The sequence below is a fragment of the Aristolochia californica genome, unplaced genomic scaffold (genome assembly GCF_029961685.1).
Source record: "Aristolochia californica isolate CCGP_79_NKW_82.1479 unplaced genomic scaffold, dmAriCali1.0.hap1 SCAF_7, whole genome shotgun sequence".
Classification (NCBI taxonomy): domain Eukaryota; kingdom Viridiplantae; phylum Streptophyta; class Magnoliopsida; order Piperales; family Aristolochiaceae; genus Aristolochia; species Aristolochia californica.
Genome location: NW_027182268.1, coordinates 3490516 through 3501656, shown reverse-complemented (window position 1 = coordinate 3501656; position 11141 = coordinate 3490516). Strand labels below are relative to the sequence as shown.

Genomic DNA, 11141 nt, shown 5'->3' with positions numbered 1-11141 from the left:
ATCAGTAACAAAAGAACCAAAGGATACCATGTTAGATTCTAGGGTTCATGTCATTGCAAGCTTGAGATGACCTTCTTTATGTGTGAATTAGAAGAAAAGGGAAAAGAAGAGAGTTTAGAGAGAAAAGGAGATGAAGGTGGGTGAGAAGAGAAGGAGATAGGAAGAGAAGAAGGGAGAGGGAAAGTGGAATTAGGGCACAGACATAGTGCATGCCCCCTCCATTATCTTCTTTGTAATCATTTTAAAAAATTATATTGACAAGAATACCCTTGTTAAAGAAGGGCTAAAATAAGTGCTGAAATAAACTACCTTTAAGAATACATTACATATGGGCTTTTTCTCTAATTTATTTCCAACAAAACCAAATATACCAGCTTAAATCATCATTCAAGTATTTGGGGTTTTGGTGAAAGTTTGTTCAAGCTTAATTTCAGATATTGCAGATATTATTAGTTATTTATTTTCTTCAGTTCTTTGGGGCCTTCCCTTGTGGTGACAATTACTGGAAATACCCATGTGCTTGTCCAAGAATCGTAATTGTCTCTTATAAAATCTGGCAGCTATCGAACACTGTTTATGTTGTTATGTAGATGTTAAATGTGAAGCTTTGCATGCAACAACTTCCTTTTTACCTTGTACGTAACTTCCATGTTTCTCGTCCTCACTACTCGAGGCTGCTGTTTGTTGATGTACTTGCATTTCTGGAGACCATTACTCATATCAGAAAACTCCGTGAAATCCATGCATGTATGATTGTCTCTGGCTTTGTCAATGACCCATTTGCTGCAAGTCAATTGCTCTCCTCTCCAGGTCTATCAGATTTTAGCTATGCTTTTTCTATATTTAGGAGAATTCCTGAACCAAACCTCTTCGTATGGAACACTATGATCAGGAAATACCGAGACCCAGATGATCATTTTATCATCCCAAGGCCCTTCTTGCTTTATAAAGAGATGCTTCAGTTTGGTACAAGACCTAATGGTCATACATTTGTATATTTGATGAAGAGTCTAACAACTCGACAGGAACTACGAGAAGGAGAAGAGGTTCATTCATGTGTTGTGAAATTTGGGTTTGGGGGTAGTCAGTTTGTTTCTAGTGTGCTTGTAGGTTTTTATGTTGCTTGTGGAATTTTGGAAAGTGGCCACAAAGTGTTCGATGAAATGCTTCAACGTGGGCTGGTTTTATGGACCGCAATTATTCATGCCTACATGTGCTCAAACCGTCCGAAGGAAGCTCTGGAGCTCTTTGGAGAGATGAGAAAGGAGGGATTAATGCCTGATTCTGTTGCATTGGCAGTTGCTATTTCCGCTTGTGGTCAAATGTCGAACTTGGATACTGCCAAAGAGATGCATGGTTTTGTCATTAAGAGTGGTGTTAAGAGGGACCCATTTATAAACAGTGGATTGTTGTGTATGTATGGCGACTGTGGTCATCTGGATCTTGCTCTGGCTGCATTCAGTGATATGCCCTTTGCAAAAACTGTCGTGGTCTGGAATGCCATGATTCATCAGTCTGCCAAACATAATGATTTAGAACATGCAATCCAATTATTTAGGAAGATGCCAATGAAAGATGTTGTATCATGGAATACAATTATTGGGAGCTTTTCTCGAACAGGTCGATTCAAGGAGGCACTGTCTTTATTTCATGAAATGGAAACATCTTGTGTGAAACCCAGCACATTGACCTTATCATGTGTGCTTTCTGCTTGTGCTAATGTAGGTGCTTTGGATACAGGCATATGGGTTCATGCTTATGCAGAGAAGAATTTGATGAACAGAGATGGGTCCCTAGATCCAGCACTTATAGACATGTATGCCAAGTGTGGGTGTGTTGAGAGAGCTCTCCAAGTGTTTGAAAAAGTCCCTAGAGAAGATTTATTTTCATGGACCTCAATCATTTGTGGACTTGCAATGCATGGACATGCCAAAGATGCGCTTGATCTCTTCTTCAGAATGATTGAAGAGGGTGTCCAACCAGATGATGTTACATTGGTGGCGGTCCTTACTGCTTGTTCTCATGCTGGGTTGCAAGAACAAGGATATCAACACTTTCAAGCAATGGAGAAGGTTTACAATATCTTACCAAAGATCGAACACTATGGTTGCATGGTTGACCTTCTGGGTCGGATGGGGCACCTGAGAGAAGCATATGATCTTATTATGAAGATGCCAATGAAGCCCAATGCAGTCATATGGGGTTCTTTACTCAGCTCCTGCAGGGTTCACAAAGATGTTGAGCTAGGTGAAGTTGCAGCAGAAAGAATGCTTGAGTTGGATCCAGATGACTTATGGGTCAGGATAATGCTATCTAATATATATGCTGAAGCATGTTTGTGGAATCAGGTTACGAGGCTAAGGAAAGAACTGAAAGAAAAAGGAATGACAAAAGTGCCCGGATGCAGCATGATTGAAGTGGATGGTGTGGTTCATGAATTTCTTGTTGGGGATTGTTCACACCAGCAGGATACTGAAATCCGTTTCATGTTGGAAAAAATTGAAATACAATTCAAAGACGTCTAGAAAACAATGGGGAGAAGCAAAGAAAAGAGGAAAGGGTTTTTCTTTCTTCACTTGGGGGAGGATCCTCTGTTGCAAGCTGAAAAGGAGGGAGGGGCGGATCATGCGCCATTTCTCCCTGCATCTACTTTTCTTGTCAAGAAACATATAGGTGGGGAGGCTCCTCCCCTGACTATTTTTTTGTTATTCATTATATGGCATCATTCTAGTTCAAATGATGGATTTTTCTGGTTGAACAGGCTGGATGGGACCAGGCCACCTTTCCAGGTCTATTGTTGGAATAGGTCTAATAACATTTACTTCTCAAGTTGGTTATCAGCATTTTTTAATAAATGTGAATTTTGTGACATTAGTTATACAATTCACTAAGATTTTACTTGCTTAAGCTAAGGTTAGAATGAGCCACTTTTGGTTTTGTTTGTTATGTAGTTCCACTGATAGTTGTATCTACTATTGGATTTGAAATCCCTCAAGAAATAGTCTTGATGAGTTGCAAATGCAATTTTGTCAGCTAACGTTTAAGGACATGAGTGAAAGCATATGATTTTCTGGTTGGAAGTCCAATTATAGAATTTCAGTCATTTGATGCCTTCAAGAGTGTGTGATGTCATTGATGATAAATATAGGATAGCCAATAGAGCTTGTAGAATTTTCAGTACTTTTCTATGTTTCCTTGTTTATTGTAACACCTGTGGCTTTCAAAAAACCAAAAAAAAAAAAAGGTCATTTTTATGGAATTCCCCTTTTTCTCATTGTTATAAAAAAACACTTGGTGTTTACTTGGTATTTTGTGATAATATTGGTGTTAAGGAAAGATAGACTGCTATTGGAAGGTAACTGATTTTCAGATGGAAGTTGAATCTTTAAAGGATCATTATTGTTGATTAAAGAAAAACCACATTTTATCAATTGCTTGAGGGAGGAGTCAATGATAATACTGCCCCTGAGTGCCGAATTCGAAATTCTTAAGCAATTTAAAAATACAGGAATATAAAATTATTAGATGTTTAATTAACTTTTTGGTGCCATAGCTATGATTTTCTCTCTCATCAAATGAATTTTCTATTGATAATGAAGTGCAGGACTAACCTCTCTTGCAATATGATTTTTACTGTTTCAAATGTCGATTTCTCTTTTTAGAAAACTCTGATTTCCAAAATTATTTTTGCGTTAGAAAATAGACTCGAATATCTTTTCGTTAATATATATTTTTTAATATGAAAATTTCAGTATCGAAGTGCGAATGCCAATAAGACTAATATAACTAAAATATCTTTAACTAAGACTCTTCTGTGAGACTTTTGTAAGAATATAACATAATAATTCTAGCTCCATGAGACTTCTCGCTGTGAGAGTCATGTAATATTTTTTAATACCTGTTCTTCAACATATAGTAATTATATTAATTCCATATTGATGTATAAGAAATAGCTTTATTTTTAGTTTTTCAATTAGATCTTTACACAGACCAGTTCCAATTGGCTTGATGAGTTTCAATGTGACTTGCCAAATTTTCCTCTTAGGGAAAAATAAAGATAACAATACTAACATAAATATGATAAGTTAAATAACATTGTGAGATACTTAGAACATTTGTCATGAATTTAATGCTTAGATGTAAGATGATATAAACCAACCCCACCTCCATTATACATTATTTGAGAATAAATTCTTCCCCCAAGAAGTAAATTCATTTCCTTTTTCAAGCAATCTCACTTCCAAGTTTCCCACATAATAAAAGTATCTACCAATAGTAGGGATGAGTTTTATAAATTCTTCCCTCATTCATATGGTATCCTGTCAATTTCTTTGTTTTTTCTCCTCTCCTCCCATCCCTTGTCTCTCATCTCTTATTCCCTTTCTTCTCCCTCTTATTCTCCTTCCTTAATTTCCCCTGCAACAACTACAAGCATTGATAAACATATAACAAAAATTTTGGGTTTAGAGTTTAGGGTTTAGGGTTTAAAATACTGGATCTCATGAAGCCTCCCATATTCATTCAAAAGGCTAATCTAAATAAAAAATAACATAAGCAACAATGTAGACTTGGCTTGTTACTAGAAAACCAAAATAAATTGATGAACTCAAAGCAACATATTAATTTCTGTCCTTTATTTCATTTCTCCTAACATTTTTAAAATTAAAATTCAAGTTAAATGAAATATTTTGTATATCACCCATTTGAAGATCATTTTGTCCCTATCATCTACTATAAGTCAGAAATTTTGCATTTTGAGACGCATTTCCGATTCCTGTTTTTGATTTTGTATACATCAAAGAGCATTGAGTTTGAAAGCTAGTTTGTGAGTATTATCTGTCCATATCTTGTACGTAAATGTTATGAATTACCAGTCACAAATGATGCAAGAAACACAATCGCATCTTGCAAGCAAGAACACTTGCTACGTTGTCACAAAATTTGACAAGCTTGGGTTTAATTAGCTCTTGCAAGGATTTCTCTGAGCTGTCGCCTTGCAGTTGCCTCTCTTGGTTCCTTCCAGAGAATATGATCCTCCAAGACAGCTTGGTCTAAATTACTGTATTGGATACATCTAAGTCAAAAACTGTTCTGTCCCCTGTTCGCTTTGGAAGGTAACTGTATTTGTCTATGGGAAGTGAAGCAACATTTACGGAGATCGTCTACCTGTTATCAAGAAATGGGGCACGCCTTGTCTGGGAAGAAGGAAGAACATGCAAAAGTTTATAAATTCATAATCCATGAAGACATTCGATGTTGTTAAAGAGGATAAGATTTCAACAATTTCATGTGCGTGGCCCAGGAAAGAAAAAATGATCTTGGGAAAATGAAGGTATTTTTGGGGACCAACCTTGTGTGGAGCTACTACAACAAAGACGATTTTCATCAACATAGATTGCTTCAACTCCAATCATCCAAGAACCCACTGATATGTCATCATGAGCATAAGTTTGCAGAAAACCACTGCACATAAGCAATAAGAATCACAACCATGGGAAATAAAATGAGATGAAGAAAAAGATTTAAAAAAAGAAGAAGCAAGAACAACCTACCCCAGAGAAACTTAATGAAAACAACTAGTAATGAACTGACTTTGAAGATAGAGAAACATATTGATCTGCTTGGTGTAAACAGCAGAATGAAGTAATCACAGACGACTGCTTCTGTTGATAATTTCCCAAGTGCATGACACAATAGAAATAGTTTTCCTCATAACAGTTGAAGAACACCGGAAAAGCATAGACTGGGCAAAGAATTTCTTGTACCTGTTTATGTGGATGTACCGAGCCAAACTTCTTGAGAGTACAAACAGGGAACCTGCTGCATGTCTAAAGTACCTGAACACAAATTTCAGCAAACGTAATAATTATCAGCATCTAAGTACAAAAGGTTTGTACTAAAATATGGATTCATGGCAAAATTTAGTGAAACACAATCTTTTGAATGCATATCTAGCTCTATTTCATGCATTGTCCCATAGCAACTATCTCCTGGTCTTCTACAGATTCTTCAAAATTTCTAATTTTATATGATGTACGGTGCATGCTTAAGAACTCAACTATTGACCGGCTCTATAAAAGAGGCTTTATAAAGCAATTTAAACCTGCAAACTATGCAACAAGATGAATGAAAGGGTGAATTACATAGCTCATTGACATCTTAAGTTTGACCTCTTGTTGCTTCTTGTCTTCCTTGTCTGACTTTTTAAAGCATTTTCGCCTCCTTTACCATGGGTAGATCAGGAATGTTTATTTGGAAGCAGCATTTGACTGTTGTTCCTTGGTGCATTTGGAAAGAAAACAAATAGTAGAAAAGTGTTGAAGAGCAGGTATGGAAGAGTTTTACATGACTCTTACAATAAGAAATCTCACAGGAGTTTCATAGGAGGAGGTCTCACAGAAGAGTCTCAGTTAAAGGTTTTTTAGTTATGTCAGTCTTCTATTTATGTGTAATTGTTAAATTGTTCTAGGACTTATCTTTTAGTGTTTAACTTTGCGGTGTAATTGGGACAAGGGTTATTTAATTGTAATTGGATTCTACTACTTTCCTCTATTACAAATTGAGGCTTATGTACTCAAATTACATCAAGTCAATGAAGTTTTTCTTCTTTCCAGAAATTCTACATAGCAAGTTATTCAACCTTATTTGTTGAGGGACAAAAAGTCCCTCAGTCTAGTAAGGTTCCTAGTTTTTTTAGGTATAACTGGAGGACAAGCTCCAATGGTCTCCCCCACTATTGAGTAGGCTTAGCCTCAATATTGATGATAATTCTAACGGCATCCCGGATGCCTGTGGTGGTGGTGACTTATAATTTGTTCTTTTTGGTCACCACACCTCACTGACACAAAACTCAGAGCCGTCCACCATTGTAATAGAATTGTGATAATTTATGAGTCCCTTAGTATGAATAGTGATTTGGCGGTCACTATAAGCTAGATATCTTACAAGGAAGCTTCTTGGCACTTCCTTCAGTATTATTAAGATATCGTGGACCTACATAAACCATCAACTACTTCATCGGCCCACACTCCTCGTAGTGTTGCTCACTTGACCGATTCCTTGTTTGCACAAGTTCAACATCTTCTTTCCGTATTATTGCTTTTCTATTCCCTATTTTTGTTGGCCCACACATGGCATTTTCCTTCGGAAAGCCATGTATTGACTCGACTACTCGATATAATACTCTCATCATTCCAAAGACAAAAAAACCTTTCAATGCCTATGATTCAAAATAACAAAAAGTTATGGAACTCTTGCACTAATTTTGGTTTATATAACTAATGTAGCAATGATGTTTTGAGGAAACAAGCAAAATCGGTCCACCATAACCTAAGGCCTGGTTACCTTCACGCTCTCACAAAAAAAACAGTCATAACTAAGTGGTCTAGTGTCTGTGTTTTTGAATGTTGATTTAGACAAGCATGTCTCCTAATCCCCTGGTAAAACTTTAAACCCAAGAGCTCATATTAGAACCCCCTCATGTGACCATTGAACCAAAGTCCTGAGCAACATAGCTCAAATGATCTAGAATCCGCAAGGCTCATTTCTAGAAGCTTAAATAGCTTCGACAGTTATACATACATAAATCAAATGAGATTGACACTAGTATTATAAAAATGAGGCAAGTGGAAAAAGAAATGGAACCACCAATGCATCTACTTGCATGGTACTTACAACTTCTCATCACCAAATTTCCACCATTCTGGCTCATACCACAATTTTTCCCTGTCAAAGAATTTGAAGAAAAACATCAAAACCCATAAAACCAGCTATCTCTTTGCAACTTTTCTTTCAATTCTTTTAGTCAGGAGATAACTTATTTAGCATGTTAGATGACAACTAAATTAAGAACAGCGTTTTAGAAACATAAAAATGAATAACGTAAAACTGCAGAGACATGATTTAAATTCACAAAGGGGGGAAGAACATGTGAAACCTACTTACTCTTCACTTATAACATCTCCAGACTTCATGCAGCCCATATAGACATTCGATTTACTTCTATGGCTTTCAAGAATCTCTATAAGTCCATCTGAAAAACCACAAGAATACCATTATTTACTTTATAATATAATATAATAATCTTAGACACAAAATATGATAGCATTTAGAAAAGTTATCACCTAGGTCAAGTTTAACATCATCATCAACTTTGACATAAAACTCTGCATCCCATGTATCAAAAGCTGTGCTGAAGAAGAACTTTGCTTTCTTTGGCAGCTCTTCTGAAGCTTCCTCATGGGCTTCCTGCAAATTGAAGGAATCCTGTGTTTCAGTAAAACCATAAGCTTTGCACATTCTGATTTGTGTTCAAAGCTGAAGGCTGCTAAAATGTTTATTAAGGCATATTGATTGGAGGAAAGCACATAAACCTTAAGTGCCTCGCTTTTTTTAGTTAATATTCCAGAATGCCTTGATGTGCAGACATCAAGCTTCTCTATTAAGTTCTGAAAAACCAAAACATGTGAACAGCTTCTATGAGAACCTACAAGAATTAAAAAGTCCTTGGTTGAATGGTTTTCTTCATTAATGGTACGATCCAAGCTGTCACCACGGTTTGGGCTGCCAACTCCAAAATAACCAGTAAGCACACAAGTTGAAAAACTGAAAATAAAGGCAAAATACAAGTGTCTGCCTGGTGAAGACAAATCTGCTAGTTTAAAAGCCAAACAATTTGAATTTTTGTAATAACCTCCGACCAATTACAAAACGAACAAGCACACCCCTCTCCTCAAGTTTCCTTAAGGCATCACCTACATATCAAAACTAAGTATAAGTAGCAGGCAAAACAAAAAGTATAAGTAGCATGGCTACAAAAAGTAACTGATTGTCTGGATTCAAGACCAAGCTAAGACCCTTTTTACAATGAACTGTAGTTTAACTGATCCCTCAGCAGTCACCAAGACAGACTCAATAAATGGACCGCTTTGGAGAAACATAGACAAGCCTGCAGATCCACAAGCATATCAAAAGCAAGGTTATTTGGTTGAAAGAGTGTAAGAGCTGTGTCAAGGATTTATTTGTTCCTATTTATATATATTTTTTTGGCTGTATCGGTAGATTGGTACTTTCTATTATGAAAGCACCCATAAACACCCATACAATAAACACTCCAACCTCTAAAAAATGTTGAGAAGCATGTCTAGTATATTGAACCAGAGATTGATGTTAAAGTGCCCATCTAGTTTCTTCTTCATGCATTCTAGCTACAGTTATTGTAGATACTAAGCGCAAACTAAATTAGCAAACCAAGCAATTCAAACATGTCACCAACATCTACTAATCAAGAAACCATAGAGTCCCTTTGTATGCTAGGTACACACCAGAAGAAACTCTTTATCAGCATGAACTCGCAACTGAAAAATTCAGCAAAGTACTTCAGCAATTGAGAATAAAATGAGCGATGGCAGAGAAAGTTCAACACCAAAACCATCTCATGGGATTAAAGGTTTGATAGTATGTGAGTTGATCCCTCACACAATTTGTATGGTCAGCATGAACTCGCAGCTGAAAAATTCAGCAAAGTACTTCGGCAATTGAGAATAAAATGAGCGATGGCAGAGAAAGTTCAACACCAAAACCATCTCATGGGATTAAAGGTTTGATAGTATGTGAGTTGATCCCTCACACAATATGTATGGTCAGTGGCAGAAATAATTCCTCCACAATCATTTAAGAAAAAATACTTCCTCCACTATGTCTTATGAAACAACTCAACACCTCCAAAGGCCTCTACAGACCTTTTAAGTTCTATTCTCAAATTGTTAAGTCCATCCAGTATAATCTGACCCTCTAAATGTTTTAACAGTATAGCCTTGTGAGATTTTTAACAACAGATTATCCTATGACTTATTGTATCCAACTCTGGAAACTTCCACAAAGTTGGACTGGTCAAAGACTGAAAGGCAGAATAACTACTGCAAAACATGTAAATGTGCAGCTTTTCCTCAAACTCTTTATGGTTAGATGGGACAATTCCAACAAGACAACTAATCTTCCAGAATGCAAGCCTAGTATATTCCATAGAATTGATTTTGCACCCAAATTTTGGTCTTCACTTTTCTTGATCTCCCTAAACAGAAAATCCAGTACAATGTGAAGCTCCAGATAAGGGACATATACACTTCTGCATACATGAACACACTGAAATTCGATATTCAGATGCAAGGCCTTGCTTACAATTGGAGGAAGAAAAAAAAAAAAAAAAAACTTGACCAGGGACAAATAAAGATCAACAGAAAAAGATAAAGGTCAAGTCAACCTACCACTGGGAATCCAAGAAGCCCTGAATGCATTTCTTTTCAAAAGGCCCCCAAACCCTGTATAAATTCCTACTACTGCGAGATGCCTTTGCCCAGAAAAAGATACATTTTGCCGATTTCGAAGGAAGCCTTGACTCTTTGCCAATGTTAAGTCCATCTCCGCTTCCACCAAGTTTCTCTCCAAATCTCTAACGGTACGAATCAATGCAAAACATATTTTTTGAACAACTTACATTCCAACATGGACAAACGATTCTCGATAACAAGAACTCAAAATAACTTACTTGCATCCAAGGATCATTAGCTTATCTTCAACACTAAGAACTTTCGGCTGCTGCTAAAAAATCAGCAGGAGTTTCAAAGATAAACATAGAAGGTGAGATCCAAACTTAAAAAATGCAAGGAAAGAAACCAGTGTCAGAAAGAAATAAAAGAGAATAGAAAAAAAGAGGACCTGGCCTAAATTCTTCTCAAGGAGCTTAGTGAGCAGCATTCTGTTTTGAGCATCTTGCCATAATCTATTGAGCATTTGAAAAAACAACAATGCCACGATATTAGGGAAGAAAAAGATTTAAACGACCGCCAACTGAGACGAACAGAGGATGAGAACTTTTACCGGCCCGCAACGTAAAGCCAAGCGAGAGATGAAAAGAAAGCCATGACTAAGGAAACCGTGTTAGACGGCAAAGACTTCGATTTCCATCGTCCCTCGTGCTTCATCGTGCTTGCCAAGGTCGTATAGTTAATCTCCATAAAAAGGATCTCACTGAGAAGAAGAAAGAACCATTTGAAGCGAGAAATCTTCCGTTTAAAATAGGAAATGAAACAGAAGATGAACTCATGTAAGAGCGAGTAACGGTTTCGAAGCGGTTGAGACCC

The 11141-nt window shown here is 36.7% G+C and overlaps 2 protein-coding genes across 5 annotated transcripts; one reads left to right on the top strand and one right to left on the bottom strand.

Annotated features, from left to right (window-relative positions):
* Positions 1-590: 590 nt before the first annotated feature.
* On the top strand, positions 591-2807 carry LOC137937631 (pentatricopeptide repeat-containing protein At1g08070, chloroplastic-like). The gene is made up of 2 exons (XM_068782736.1): positions 591-2673; positions 2762-2807. The coding sequence occupies exon 1, from the start codon at positions 591-593 to the stop codon at positions 2523-2525; it is 1935 nt and encodes a 644-aa protein (XP_068638837.1). The 3' UTR covers positions 2526-2673; positions 2762-2807.
* Positions 2808-4750: 1943 nt separating this feature from the next.
* LOC137936423 (hydroxyproline O-galactosyltransferase HPGT3-like) lies at positions 4751-11115 on the bottom strand. 4 transcript variants are annotated; one of them, XM_068781075.1, is made up of 13 exons: positions 10879-11115; positions 10717-10780; positions 10547-10599; positions 10266-10450; positions 8693-8753; positions 8490-8562; positions 8124-8247; positions 7945-8032; positions 7675-7725; positions 5766-5837; positions 5351-5463; positions 5167-5195; positions 4751-5059 (listed from the first exon to the last, which is right to left on the bottom strand). In XM_068781075.1, the coding sequence occupies exons 1-12, from the start codon at positions 11013-11015 to the stop codon at positions 5173-5175; spliced, it is 1044 nt and encodes a 347-aa protein (XP_068637176.1). In that variant the 5' UTR covers positions 11016-11115; the 3' UTR covers positions 4751-5059; positions 5167-5172. The 4 variants fall into 4 exon arrangements, with proteins under 4 accessions (XP_068637176.1, XP_068637175.1, XP_068637177.1 ...); XM_068781074.1 differs by having other exon boundaries at positions 4751-5195; XM_068781076.1 differs by having other exon boundaries at positions 4751-5195; positions 10547-10596.
* Between the last annotated feature and the right edge of the window lie 26 nt (positions 11116-11141).